The sequence below is a fragment of the Perna viridis genome, chromosome 12, assembly GCF_037379345.1.
Source record: "Perna viridis isolate PV_CMFRI_1.1 ecotype Kerala chromosome 12, ASM3737934v1, whole genome shotgun sequence".
In the NCBI taxonomy this organism is placed as follows: Eukaryota; Metazoa; Mollusca; class Bivalvia; order Mytilida; family Mytilidae; genus Perna; species Perna viridis.
Window position 1 is genome coordinate 14,471,895 of NC_142456.1, and position 15,747 is coordinate 14,487,641.

General features: G+C 33.1%; 1 protein-coding gene across 1 annotated transcript in view; it reads right to left on the reverse strand.

Annotated features, from left to right (window-relative positions):
* LOC148601321 (ubiquitin conjugation factor E4 B-like) overlaps positions 1 to 14,244 on the reverse strand; it is a 34,108-nt gene extending 19,864 nt beyond the window's left edge. The window contains exons 1-14 of the mRNA XM_088554603.1: positions 14,104 to 14,244; positions 13,055 to 13,244; positions 11,526 to 11,601; positions 11,023 to 11,110; positions 10,444 to 10,570; positions 9,348 to 9,480; positions 7,666 to 7,801; positions 7,130 to 7,230; positions 5,995 to 6,103; positions 5,510 to 5,650; positions 4,814 to 4,930; positions 4,120 to 4,218; positions 1,357 to 1,470; positions 135 to 227 (exon numbers count right to left, since the gene is read on the reverse strand). Coding sequence (XP_088410729.1) covers positions 135 to 227; positions 1,357 to 1,470; positions 4,120 to 4,218; positions 4,814 to 4,930; positions 5,510 to 5,650; positions 5,995 to 6,103; positions 7,130 to 7,230; positions 7,666 to 7,801; positions 9,348 to 9,480; positions 10,444 to 10,570; positions 11,023 to 11,110; positions 11,526 to 11,601; positions 13,055 to 13,244; positions 14,104 to 14,127 — 1,548 coding nt within the window. The 5' untranslated portion in view covers positions 14,128 to 14,244. The remainder of the gene's footprint in view (positions 1 to 134; positions 228 to 1,356; positions 1,471 to 4,119; positions 4,219 to 4,813; positions 4,931 to 5,509; positions 5,651 to 5,994; positions 6,104 to 7,129; positions 7,231 to 7,665; positions 7,802 to 9,347; positions 9,481 to 10,443; positions 10,571 to 11,022; positions 11,111 to 11,525; positions 11,602 to 13,054; positions 13,245 to 14,103) is intronic.
* Positions 14,245 to 15,747: the final 1,503 nt, after the last annotated feature.

Consider the following 15,747-nt stretch of genomic DNA (forward strand, 5'->3'; position numbering starts at 1 on the left):
CAAAAATTTTGTTATTAAGTAAAAGAACCTTGGTTTATTAGTATCTCTCATGCACTTCAACATTGTTAATTTTATTGCTGTAGTAAAACCACATGAATATGTTCAGAAGGAATTACAGTTGAAAAGATTCATACCTTATCTAAACTAATTTTATTAACTGTCAACATCTGGAGGACAGATAACAAGTTTAACATCAGACCATCTCCCGCTACGTAACGTTCATCTACCTGTAATCAAATGTTTACTGCATTCACATATATTAAATGTCAAAATTGTCAAAGTAAAATTTTTTTTCTAATGATACAATGAAAAATTTATAATCCAACCCTTTCAGATGTTCCCCCAAAAAATATAGCATTTTTATTTGAGGCCTAATAATATTCCCAAAAAAATGACTGCAACCCAAAATACTATGGAAAATCTGTTGCTTGTGTACCAATTTTCCTGCTTTTCCACTCTTTGCTTTAAATCAATAGAATAAAAACTTGACCAACTTACTAAAAAAAAGACAACCAGGAAATGTTTACACATCAATAAAAAGTATTTTTACAGTAATCAACAGGACTAAAACACAATTTACACCCTTCATTCCTTTTTTCTGGGGTTACACTCAGTCTAAATAAACACTAGACAAAAATGATACAAAACTGAGCTACTTAAACAAAAATCAAAAACAATTTGTCAACAAATTCAATTATTTTGTATCAAGAACTCGTCACTATTTTTTGTGCTAATGTAAAATGCAGACAGCAGTGAAAAAGAGTACATCCTTTAAAAGATGGGCATAAGAGAAGTATCCTCTTACTATTCAATAAACACTATGATAATGTAATAATTGTAGATAATTTTCATATAGTGTGAATAACCTAAATATGCAGATATGATCACCAGTGTTTAAGAACACTAAGATTTTAAAACTTTTAAAATCTCTGGGCATTCTTAGCACAAGTAATAATATTTCGGTTATGAACAATAACCAATTGATCATCCTATTTATTAAATAGATTGTATCTATAATTTATTGATTACTTAAATTAAATTTTAAATTTTGTGATCACCCAATAGATATTCTTAATTGTCTTTGATGTCAAATAAAGTTAACTTGAGAGAAAAGTTTTGTGACAATCACAGTTCCCTGTGAAAATCTGTTGAGTGAAATTACAAAATTTAGTCCACATGTGGTTTATCGATTTTATTACACAGGGAACATTTGATAAGTCAATGCTACCTATATGATAAAATGATGCACTAGGTAATGAATATCAGGTTGCAATCATGAGTTTATATTATTATGTTTTAACAGCGCTGGTCAACATACATGTAAATTAACATTGTCAAAAAAGAAACAAATCCTACCTGAATTTGAGATTTTTTCGAGTTTTTCTCTAAAGCTGTAGCAATGAAAGACAGGGCAGCATCTCTACTCTCAGAGTTGACTAGAATATTGTGTAAAATCTTGTACAGTTCATTCTGAAATGTAATTAAAATTTCAAAAAAACTGTCATGTTTAAGTACACCAAGAAACATTGCAGCACCTATTTTTAATCTTTCCCTAATTTTTCTTTCAATCTGTTTAATACTGACTACAGTAAAATTTTATAACTAAAAAAATACATGCAATGACATGAAATTTGTCCATTATTCTAATGTATAAATATGCTACATGTAGATGCATTAAGTGTCAGTTCCTGAAGGAATCAGGCAGTGGGTGAAACGTGGTAAGAAAAAAAACCCATCATTTTGATAGTGTAATAGACTATTTGCACCATCAGAATCATGGAAAACACACAAGATTTTCTTTATCATGCTGGACCATCGATTTACAATTTCATTGAAATACACTGTAAATGAACATTTCAAGGGCAGACAACTCTGTTAATAAACTCATTTTTCCAAGATTCTATTGAAATTTTCTGAGCAAATCCAATGATGCAGAGAATACATAATGGGCTTCTCATATAAAGAAAGCATCCTTGAGTGAATTCTCTCACTTGGTATTTTCTGCAATTTAGTAAAAAATTATTCTTTCACATGCAAACCTATTTTTGTTGTACCAGCATGACCTATTAAGTAGCACTCCACCTAAGAATCATGCAAAATGTTATTCATGGTTGGAAAGCCTACATATTTTTATTTTTGATATTTTGTATAAATTGTTATAGTAAACAGAAATTGACATGTGGTTTTTCATATAACCTGTGCTCTTAGAAGATAAAAATAATATAGAATGTACTGTAGAATTCATAACTAAGGGAGATAACTTTGTAAATGACAGTAAAATACAATAGAAACTATTGTATTTTAATGTGGATTATCTCCTAAGAGCAGACAGATTGGAATGAATAATTATACATTTCATCATATAGATCTATAAAGCAACTTAATAACAAAAATAAAAATATGTAGCCTTTTTTGAGGTGTATCACATTTTGCAGAATTTGCATGATTCTTACAAAGACTGCTACTTAAAAACCTAAGCATATAGTTTATGAATTCCTGTACAAATTTCACTGGCTTCTATGTAACGAACAGGAAAACTATACCTTAGTTTTAACAGTACATGCACATTTAATAATAGGATAATGAGTTGGAAAGATTGAATAACCAAAATATCATCACGAGTGTCGAAAAAGCCAGGATTTAACGAGTGTGCGTTCTTGGCACGAGTGATCATATTTTGGTTATTCATGATAACCAATTGATTATCCTATTTATTATATAGATTTTCATCATAATTTATCGATATTTTCAACGTGAATTTTTTAATTCTTTTATTGGCAGATGGATATCAAAATTAAGACATTTTGGCGGGAGAAAGTCCTAGAGTGAAATTACCGAATTCATTTCACAGTGTGAATTATCGAAATTTATTACAATAGGAACATTCGATAAATGACTGCTATCTATATAATAATATTACAAAATTTTATAAAGAGAATTTGTTCTTTGCAATATGTGGACAGTTTATTTCTGTATTTTGATCTCGGACATGATTTTTCTAAGTCAACAAAAAAAATTGGAAACTGATGAAATCAGCAGTAAATATACAGAAATGTTACAGTATAATCCAGATTTGAAAAATCAGAATTCCGTTTTAAAACGAAAAAAAAGTCGTGTCTGCAGTCTTTAAAGGTAAAATTTATAATTAACCAGAATTGACTGTTATGTGAAATATTCTGCTTACAAAGGAAGATTCTATACATCTTAGTAGAATTATCAATAAGAAATATGAGAACAAGTCCAGTAGAAAGCCATGATATAACAATTTCAACTTGTGGGTAATTTACCTAGTTACCTAATTGATAATCCTCCCAGCATATATTTTTTTTTATAAAAAAAAAAAACAAAAAAAAAAAAACTCATGACTCTCTATAAATAAATCTTAAATCTTGTGATTGGCTGATTGTAAATCAAGATAATCAGTGAAGAAAAAAAAATTAATGTAATACGATTGTGACATTTTGGCAGGAAAAATTCTAGAGTGAAATTACAGAATTATCTTAATTTCTTACAGTTAACATTTGATAATTCCTTGCCGTCTACATAGCAAACACATTTACATTATATTCTCGAACTTTTTATGGCCATGTGCAGGTCCGGGTGTTAAAAGAATAGGCCTGCAGCAACGCTAAGCTTGTCGTAAAAGCCGACTAAATAGTGCTCAGAACCCTAGCCAGGGGCTAGGGCACTTTGCCCACAGAGCAACTGGGATGTGTGCCCCAGGTGGTGGAATGGGGTACCCCTGGCATGTTACATGCTGGGGTTGTCAGGCTATAATACGGAAAACCTGACCGCAAACCATAGTGGTGCACCGTGTTGGGAAAGATGCCACGTTCCTCGCACGTTAAAGAACCCTACTGTGGTATTCTCCCGGAGTAGGAACCATAGGGCTCCGCCACAGGAGGCTAAATTGCCCGACCTTACCCACCCCTCCCTATTTCCAGTGGCAATCAAAATTTGTCGACCCCATTGTCCTTGTGTCCCATCCCTTTTTCATTTCATCATAACTTCATGTTCATTGTCTGAATATAGCTGAAATATTGCTGCTCGGATGTTAAACCCCAACAAACGAACAAACAAACAAACTTTTTATGTGATAAGACCTATAGAGTAACTCACCCTTACAAACTCCAACCCATGCTGTAATGATTGTTGTGTTATCCTTATACTATCAGGAGACAGCTGATGACCAGAAAAATATTTCTCTACCACCCGTGTCTGAAAAAAAAACATTAACATACAAGTACATAAAATAAGGACCATAGAAATATTTGATCGACATATATCGCAATACAGACCATAAATTGTTAGTCTTATAAATCCTGATATGATAAACAACCTTGCTTGCTGTATCCTAGTCCAATTATTTTCAACTTTAACAACATGGTTTTATCTTATCAATTTCCTTTCATGACCAGTTTTTTCCATTTTTCTACTTTACTGCCCTTCATTTGATTCAATCTTATTAGTATGAACCTGATTGATTTCCCTTCAACATCATTTGGCAGATATTTAATCCATTTCATGTCAGGAATGTTTGACCAATCAAACAGACCCTACTTTGTGCTAGACCGACACACTGGGCCATTGCTCATGGAAGAAACAGCCTGCAGGTAGGCATGTCACCCAATTTGGACACATTATTCTGACTGTGAGCGAACCAGTCGTCACTCAATCCCTTATAGTTCCATGGTTTGGTAGAGAAGCCGTGACTAGCAATTTTGAAGTCTTAGGTGTGACATGTCTGTAAAGACAACCAACTACATGTATCTTAATAATCTATAAAGAAACTATAGGAATAATCAATACATACATTGTCTTCAGCAAAAAGAGAAAGTCCTAAGAAGGGTCCAAGAATGGACAACTTTTCTAACTCCATCCCTGCAGCCTGGGTAACAGTCTCAGGTATCCAGTTCTTCTGTTTTACTATCTATGAATGGATAAGAGTATAACATGAAAGTATTCAGAGCTACCCAATAAAAGGTGTAGGTAGGAAGATAAAACTATCAACTTTTTTTTTCTGATAATTTCATACGCATACATACATTGGTTTTTCCGAGAGAACTTTCGTTATCTGAAAATATTGACCATCAAAGCAATTATTTCATAAAATCACAGGGTATATAGAGAACAAAAGGTAAATGAGTTAACAGCACCTTAAAAATATAAAGTTTTACTAAAAAGCACATAAGTTTACTTACATAGCCCTATGATAACATTAAATACTAGTAAAAAGTCAACCTCATTATAAAAAATGCTTTCTTTTGTATAAAAAAGACATAAATGCACTGAATACTATAGCCACTTTTTCACATACAGTAAAATCTGTCAAAACCAAACCCCATTTAGACTATAAAATTGGTCTGGTTAAGACAAGTGTTTCATTCACAAAGTTTAAAAATACAAACATTGTATAAACTGATGTAGAAATTTTTAAAATATATGGTTATAACAAGGTTTTGGATTATTCAAGGTTGAGACAGGTACACATATAAAACCAGGAACATACCAATGAACAGATGGGTCTAGTATTTCCACTTTTAATTTCACAAAGCTCTGTCAGTACACAGAGAGGATCTTTATAATCATCACTATCCAGAGATAATGGACAAATCATTCTGGTTAGACTATGAAGTACTGGCTCAAATATCTAAAATAAAGAGGGGGATGATAATGAATTACTGAAACCCACAACTATAAAAAAAATATATGAATACATTAATCTTTTTCATGTTATGAGAGTCTATAAATAATAATACAGTATACATATGTACATGTAACTATTTACATAATTCATTTCAGTGTGTATGATATGTACTATGAAAAAAGAGCATATCTGCAACAAAGAAATTACCAGAAATTATATATGTAACACTCCAGTGTTTTTTTTTAATACAATCAACAAATTTGACTTCAAATGAACCTAATTAACCTGCAATAAAAACAACAAGCTCCATTAACAAATTTGACACCAAACCTTTCACAAGAACTCACTTTCGAGAATGTGTCTTTGTCATGACATGTTGTCTGTACTAGTTCTGACAGAAATCCTCTAGGGAGATTGTGTGACAGTAGATATGGTAATAATAATGTCATTCCTGGTCTGAAAAATAAAAATCAACAGATAAATACAGTAAAACCTTGCCACTATCTGTCCAGGCAGATTTTGGTGTTATAACGAATTTGGCAATAAACTGAGTTTAATAAAAAACTGGAAGTTCATTTGATGACAATAATATGGGAATGTCTGACGGACTGACATCCTGGAAGAGACATATAACAACTGAGAGTTTAATTTAACATACATGTATTAGACATGGACAAACATGTATGTGTTTTAAATATTATTGTGTTCATTTGCATTACTTTATTTGTCATTTGCTTTTTTTCTCATCTATGATACTGAATTCATGCCAAATAATATAAAGTGGCTAGGGTACAGTGCTCATCGTTGTTATCATAAGAGTCAATGTTCGACAAAATATCATGGACAGTTCTATGTTTAAATGGTAAATCCCATAACGATGTGAAATAATTTACAATTTGCTTTTGTGTGTTTTTAGAGTGTTAAGCTGCAATTTCTCTTTTTCAATGAAAACTTGCCAAACTTGAATACTGCCACAAACTTTCATTGTCCTGATTCCTGTACATGAAAAACAACCCTGTTATACTACCAAACTCACATTTCCCCAATGTACTTGAAAATCAAACGACCACTTAAAACTAAAGCAATATCTACTAGCAACTTTTAAAAATTTTGTGATGATATGTCAATGGTAATAAGAAATTGAATATCAGGATTTCATACATGTACATGTACCTCAATATTTACATATCTCGGTTCACAACTCTTCTAATAAGATGATTCCCTCCTAAGAACAGTAGACCGAGCATAATGAAAATTATAAACTAGGGATGAATGTACCTTAGTCATTATAAACATCAAAGTCATAGACAAAGTAATGACATCCATGCCCTATCGTATGAATATTCTCAGACTCAAGTATTTTTTAAGTTTTGTGGCTCTGGTGCCAGATTACACTTGGACATCATCAGTGAGAATGAATCTCTTGCTTTTGATGTGCCATTTTTCACGGAGCTGAATAGTAATAATCTATCAGTAGCTTACCTAGAATGTGTGAAAGCCCCCTGTAGTACAAGAGCTGTATGACACACACACTGATTTCTGGCTGTAGACAGCAGGGTACTCATTGGAGGAATACTAGCTCTCTGTTATATATAAAATACAATATTATTCTATGGTAGATAAACCCTGGTCAAAGAAATATAGAATCTTTATTTTTACAATGCAATTGGTGTTAAACAAGATTTCTACATTCAAGATACTGTTAATTCAGCAGAATTTATTGAAATAATTTTACTGTTGCAAAATCTGCAACTGACTTTAAATTGCATTAATGAAAATTGCATTGCAAAATATTTAACATAAATAATATCGGATTTGTTTAAAATTGCAAAAATTAAAACTACATTCTTTACTTAAATGAAAAAATTGCTATTACTAATGCATGAAATAATTACTAAATTTACAATAGTTATAGTTTAAAACTATAAGGGTCCATAAGCATTTTAAAATTGAAATGTTTAGCATGGGTATCGCTTATACCTCAGATACAGGGGAAGAAGGTGGATAACAATACTCACCTTCGGAGCAGTTCTTTCCTCAGTAGCTACCCTATCATAACTGTCCAGTAAGTAATTTATCATATCTGTGTCTTTACATTTTTGTAAATCATACTTAAACTCCCTCCTTAACTGTAAACTTGGTGACACTAAAGACCTACAAAACAGTTTCAATAAAAGACACACTATTAATATTTAGGGATAATTAGAAACAATCTCCAGATCTGATATATATTCACTACTTCAAAGCTCTTACCCTTTTACCATCCTCAGTACTAAACCCTGCCTATATGTAAATTAGTACAGTACAATGGAGAGAGCTTCAAAGACTTCTGTCTATAGTGCCCAAGCCTTGTTAAAATGTCCCCATGCAATACAGCAAAGCTTATCAGCAAGTGGATTGATATTACATGTATATACATAGTAAATCAGTATATCGGGATGGGATTGAAATAGAAAGACCCCACTAAATATTGATAAATGTTCCCAGAAAATCAAATTTTACAGCACCTTAATATTTTATCCATAAACAACTAAGAAGAAACAGGTTGTGACAGGCCTAAGTATTTTCCAGAACTTTTTATTACAGTTAACCCATTCGAAAGACTTAGAAAACACTCAGAAAACTAATATAAATGGTCAAAACTGCAACTTACCTTACCTTTTAAAAAAGTAAATAACTTTTACGAGATGAGACTGGCCGAGACACTTACCTTTTGCACTAATACCAGGTTTCTGAGGTGAGACTGGTCTAAGATACTTGTGTTTTTGCACTAGACCCAGGTTTATGAGGTGGAACTGGTCTAAGATACTTACGTTAAAAAACGAGATCCCTTTTACAAGGTGAAACTGGTCTAAGGTACTTACCTTTTAAAACAAAATCCCTTTTACAAGGTGAGACTGGTCTTAGATACTTACCTTTTAAAACTAGACCTCTTTTACTAGGTGAGACTTGTCCAAGATAATTGTGTTTTTGCTCTAGATCCAGGTTTATGAGACGGGACTAGTCTGTGGGTCTATGGTATTACATTTTAGGACTAGACCCAGGTTTAGGAGGTGAGACTGGTCTTAATATGTATGTTTTTCCACTAGACCCAGGTTTAAGGGACGAGAATTGTCTTAGATACTTACATTTTAGGAGTCGACCCAGGTTTAGGAGGTGAGACTGGTCTTAGATATGTATGTTTTTCCACTAGACCCAGGTTTAAGGGACGAGAATTGTCTTAGATACTTACGTTTTAGGAGTCGACCCAGGTTTAGGAGGTGAGACTGGTCTTAGATATGTATGTTTTTCCACTAGACCCAGGTTTAAGGGACGAGAATTGTCTTAGATACTTACGTTTTAGGACTAGACCCAGGTTTAGGAGGTGAGACTGGTCTTAGATATGTATGTTTTTCCACTAGACCCAGGTTTAAAGGACGAGAATTGTCTTAGATACTTACGTTTTAGGAGTCGACCCAGGTTTAGGAGGTGAGACTGGTCTTAGCTATGTATGTTTTTCCACTAGACCCAGGTTTAAGGGACGAGAACTGTCTTAGATACTTACGTTTTAGGACTAGACCCAGGTTTAAGGGACGAGAACTGTCTTAGATACTTACGTTTTAGGACTAGACCCAGGTTTAAGGGACGAGAATTGTCTTAGATACTTATGTTTTAGGACTAGACCCAGGTTTCTGAGGTGAGACTGGTCTAAGATACTTACGTTTTAGGACTAGACCCAGGTTTACGAGGTGAGACTGGTCTAAGTTTAAGGATAGGATTCTCGGAACTGTCTCTAATCTTTAACAGGACTTCCATTAAAGTCTGATTGACAACATCTTTGTAATCAACATTCCCTGCAATAAAATTACAACTTGCATAAAAAAGAATCCTATAATTTGTTCCAGTTATAAATGTTCTGTTTTACTTCAATTTTACTTTTTGTTATAATTATTTTGTTTACAGATACTTTCAGGCTGACATCTTATAAACAGTTTACCTGTACATAATAAAATGCTTTTCAAAAAAGCAGCAAGATATGCCTGCAAAGGGTTGAACCCTGAATAGAAAGGCAAATATGGACACAAATTCTAGCTTGATGCAGTTCTGAATTTGATTGTATTAAATAGCTGACACAAAAAAAAATAAAAAGACTTACATTATTTTCAAAAATGAAATTAACAAGTTTCATGAATTCAAAATTGTTGTATGATTATGGAAAATGCCTTCTCTTTAAGAATAAAGTAAAAAAACTCAAAAACAGAAAAATGGGTGTAAATACTACTGAGTTATAGACTGAAAACTGTGAAATCCCCCTTTTTATGAACAAAACCCAATAACTCTTAATCAATATGAAATTCACAATAACAGAAAGGAAGCTTACACCTATATAAACAATTCAATTAATGGAATTTGAGTTAAAGTCAGAAATCATAAAATCACCTCTTTTTGTAGAAATAAAATCCCTTAAGTCAAAAACAAAAATAAAGCAGAAATTCATTAAAATCAACAGGAAGCTCACAGCAATAGAAAGCAACAATTCACCAAAGTTTCGCTAAAATAAGTGGTACCTATTTGTGTTATTGTGGAATGTGTAACACAGATGAATGCACGGACACCAGTATACCTTAATACTTCTGGTCTAGACAGAAAAAAATGTTTCAGTTTATATCACTGTAGATTTAACAGAAAGTGCCATCAGGTTTGTTGATTACTTTAAAAATTCTAAAAAAGTCATTATATGTATAAAGTAGACTTTTTACAAATTTGATTCATTTTTGTCCTAATGACACCTGCATTTGTCCACAGTGTATACTTACCTTCCTCAAAACATTCTGCTAACTCAGGAACATCCAATGTGTCTGATGACTTTTCTTTCCATGAAACCAGAAAGACTGACCTTATTGCACTACACATTTGTTCATCTGTTGCCTCTGCACCTACTTCCTGTAAACATGGTAATTAAAAACGTGTGCTTAAAAAACCATGTGGGACTTCACATTAACTGTAACATTCTACAGTTGTTAAATACATCAAGTTGATTAGTATATAAACAGATAAAATCCACAACTATATTATTCATAGTGGATCAAAAAGGGGAACCCTTATAAATTTGAAAATTTATTAAAATAATGTATATGTGTGTGTGTATGCACACACAAAAAGTGCTGGTGGACCCTCTGCACACAATTTACAACCCCAAAAATCAATACCAACCTTCCATTTGTGGTTTGGAACCTTGTTATTAATTTTTTTTTTAAATGAACCCACTGATATTCAAGTTATTGCACAGAATCAAATGTCTATGGATGATGATGACACAGACAAGGACAGCACCATACCACTATATGAGAAGCAAATTTTTTGCTGTCATATAAAAACCTATATTGTGTACTGACCTTTCTCCTTTTGACATCATATTTAGTTTCTGTTTCATCAACTTCCATAGTTTCTATACCAGAATCCACATCCATTTGTGATTGGAACCTATAAACACAATCAAACCATATAATAATAATAATAAATAAATAATAATAATAATAATAAATGTAAGTTCATCCTGATCATTTATATATGCATTCATCTGCTGTATTCATGTTTTGAGTATATTCTCGCACTTATTCGATTTATTTTTCTTAATGTTACCAGAATTCTTAATTTCACCTTATTTTACAACTGTTGTACTGATTTTCTGGTCCAAAAAACCTTTTTCCTTTGTGTTCATGAAATGTTATTTTTGGCCCAAACCCCTTTCCTGAGAGTTTATTTTTTGTCAAAATTCATTTGCATATTGTTCACAGTGAGTAATGATTTTAATTTCTTAAATCAAAGTGCATAGAATACATGTACATCAGCTGATGAAGTAATAAATTAAATGTTTCACTATCTACATAGTACATACTGTTTTTCAGAGCATTCAGAATCAACGTCCATACTTTTCTGTGAATCTGGTGTTATTGGTTCAACACTAAGACTACCTGTAAAACAAAATTACATGTACATGTACATTTGTACATTACCATATATATATTTCATATTACACCAAGTGCAGCATTTTTTTTTTTTATTATTCCTCCTGAACAAAATCACTAAGAAAAACTGTTTGCAAACAAAAGTTTGGTAGTGTTATCTATGCCCCGAAACACTTCAAGATCAAAAAGACATTTCTTCTTCTCCTCCTTTAAGGTTTCCTAAGTTTAGGTTATCAATTACTGGTGCATGCATGGCCTACATGTATTTACAGGAAAATGTTAATAGTTAAACTTATCTACATAGAAAATTGTTCAGAGGACAGCAGTAGTCATTAGTGATTAAAACTATGTAAAGGAAATAAGGAATGATCATATGAGGGTTGATAGAACATGTGAAAGCTGTTCTCTGAATATAGCCTACTAAAGATGGTACATTTGTAACTGCAAAAGCAGTTACCAACCTAACCCACTTGCCCTAAGTTCAAAGCAAGTTATTTCTGTGTTGGACAAGTAAAATGGTCACTTGTCCAAATGGGCAAGTGTTATCTTAAGAGATAAATAAATATGTCCTAAGCAATCCTAGAAATTCTGCATTTAGCTTTCAATTAATAATAAGTCTATAAAATAACGATCAATATATATTTTTCATTATTTTCACCATGGAACATTCTCCATTGATCCGAAGCACTCGTGCCTAATATTTGTATTAAGGATGTATTTCCAGAGATCCGAGTTGTGCATCACTTGCAGTCAAACCCAAGAGATGCGAGGTTTTCACTTCTGGTAAAACGACGCAAAGTCTTTCTCAAGTATCATGAGGGTGCAATTCCCGGTCAAATTATTAATTGATACATTTTCTGCAGGTTATTGCTAGCGTGTCCACCAAAAGCTTTAAGGATAGTGATGACGATGACAGTGATTATGAGATAATAGTGGACACTGTGTTTTCCTTTATTATATCATTTAGAGAATAAAATATAGAAAACCCATTCTATTATCTTACATCAAAATCGCCTTCAAATTTGTTGGGCAAGTCAAATTACGTTGAGACAAGGAGAAAATGGGGCAAGTGGGGTGAAAAAATTAAGGTGAAGACTGCAAAAGGTAATAAGTTAGACTGAGTAATAGTGCATGGGAAGAATGAAAACCTGCAAGATTCTTTGGATATGTAGATAAGTCTGAAAGTGAGAGAGTATTGTTTTCTAGTTCTCAAGTTTGATGGAATTATAAATTTGCTGAATGGTATAGCAACAAGTTGATGTGTGATCTTATACATCATGATAAGGCGAGTGCCCTATCAACATTCTTGTAGTTTTGGCCAGTTAAGTGTCTTTAGCATGGCAGAAACACTACTAGTGTTGTGGTAGTTAATACAAGCATACCTGGTAACCTTACTCCTCTGAACCATTTCAATCTTCAAAATAGAGTCTTTCGTATGGGTAAATTTAGTCCTACTTACTTGGAGGATTTCTACTTTGGGATGAAGTATCCATGGAAGATGGCATGTTCGATGATGATTGTCTATTACACTGACTAGAGGGTGTTGACTGACTTCCTGATGATCTGGAGCCATCTGTAGGTGTAGACTGACTGCCAGGGGAAGACGAAGACTGAGAACCAGCTAACCTAGCCAATCGCCGCCTTCTTATCTAGAAAAAAAAAATACTGCATTTTCCTAACAGAATTCAAAACTTGATATAAAACACTGCTTACGTAGTATCAAATCTACATTGTACATGTAAATAGCAACATTTGCACTCTGTTTTAAAGCTGAAAAATATAGCATTAACAAAACAGCACTAAGGTTTGTACCAGTTACTTTGTTCTTCCATCCTTTTCACCTATTATAGGACCTCAGTTATCTTTTAGAACTAGCCAAAGAGGATGTGGCCACAGTGGAGAAAAGCAAGTTCCAACTATTCACAACTCAGTTAGCTCAGAAATGTTTACTAACCTCGGTTCTACATGTAGATAAGTGTTTAGATAACTTGTAGTTGTGACCTCTAGTGTTCACTTTGTTTATTTCAAACAAATCATTAAAATCACCTCTGTAAAACTAGTGGACATAGTTGAATGTTTCACAGATATCTTATTCCCATCTTCTATGTCTTAAATTTAATGAAATGAGTTCGAACAAATTGTCCGACATGCAGATACCCCTTCTTTGGACCTTTCTTATGCTTCTATATCTTTAATTAAATATGGTGACCATGTTACAGATCTGTAATAACCAAATTCTAAGATTGGAGGCACAATTGAATTAATGAATATAAATATTTTCTAACAATGCAAAATTTATCCTTCGCATTGTGTTAAAGTACTAGTAATTGAATGGCATGACCACTGCAATTCATGGTTTTAACGTTTCTCAATCCTTGGAATACAAATTTTTCTACTGTGTCATTTAGGTGCAGAATTCCATTATTTTGCTCATTTGTGTCATTTTGCTTCTCTTTGAAACAGATGACTTCAATCATATCGTACCGACACAGTACATGGAAATTTTACCTCGTCTGGAGTCAGTTCACTCATTGCGATTAAAGTGAGAACTGTATTAAGTTTTCATTGACAGGAGATAAGTTTTTCTTGCAAATATAGAGACCAGTAAGTGGCTTTTTTGTTGATCCTTATTCGAAGTGACGTCAGATTTAACCCGGAAGTGATTTCCGACAAAGACAGTCGAGTCGTCCCATATTATGTTCGATACACAGACATTGTAAAAATATGGCAAGGATTGATCCAGAAACGTATAAAGGGATAGGGTAACAGGTTATTATTTGCTAATAGCTGTCCAAAAATTGCACAAAATTTAACAAAATTTTCCAAAAAAGTATAATTATACAGGATACAAGTTAATTTTGAATTATTTGACCTTTGCGTGTTTATTTTTGTATATACGAATATACATGTGTGTTACACTTTCAGTCTGAGCTAGACATTGTCATTCACTTTCCCTTTGGCCAAATGGACCCTTTTGTGCTAACGTTGGGGTAGTCGATGAGCATGCGTAGAGCATGCTCAATATACACTACCGCGAGGAAAATTCTTTAGTTCTACCGAAGCTCTACCTCGCGGAAGTGTATATTGAGCATGCTCACCAACTTACCACAAAAGGGTCTATTAAAATTGAACCTGCATGATATGGTATTGGTTTTTTTTTGTTATACACTAATTTATAGTAATTATCAGTTGAAAACCAAACTATATGGATGATACGAGAACTAGGTGTTCCATGAAGGCGTATTGGGTTAATATAACACGTAGTTGTGGCGGATCCAGAGGGGTGCAGGGGCTGGCATCCCCATTTTATTGGAAAGTTTTTCTTTTTCATGTGTAATACTGATAAAAACTGGCAAATAATGTCCTAGCAGCCCCTTTTTCTGAGAAACTTCGGCTGGCACCCACCTTTTCAAAGTGTGTGCCCTGCTGAGTGTTGATTTGTTGTTTCAGTTCAGTTCGTTTTTGACCTTACATTAAAGTGGGTTGGTTACTAGATTTATTTAACCCGCCACAGACATGCTCCTGTCCACAGACAAAGATGTTTTCATGTCGTTATTTGACTTTTTTGTTTATTTTAAAGAGGTGTCGTTACGATATATATTTATTGTCAGTGCTTTTCAGAGCTTACTTAAAGGTGTGTTTACACATATTGAAGATCTTTCGGCGATCTTCTGCAAGTATTTACTATTTTTATAAAGGTTATGCGATGGTCACCATATTTGATTCATGAGTGCTATGTATGGATGTTTACAGATCTAGAATCAGAATGGTAATTAGTCTTGATAATTTAACTTTCGGTAAACTAGCTATGTAACAATTACAATTGCAAGTTAAAATCATCACGTTTGACATCGTCTGTTTTAACGGAAACTGATATAACAGGACTACATTCATCGCTTCATTTTTTTGTACTAGCACTAAATTTTTGTAAAAACACCCGCAGGTTCACACCAATATCGAAATAAATCTTCCAATATCGGTACACAACTAGTTCTCTGCGGAAATTCCAATGGCATGTACATCAAAGTTCGACAAATTATTACAACATTTTAACAACATCAGATTCAGAGTACTTTTTGTCGGAATCGTATTTTTCCACAAAATAAGCTCTTCGTCAGATGCTAGATATATATATCTTAAAATCCACTGTTT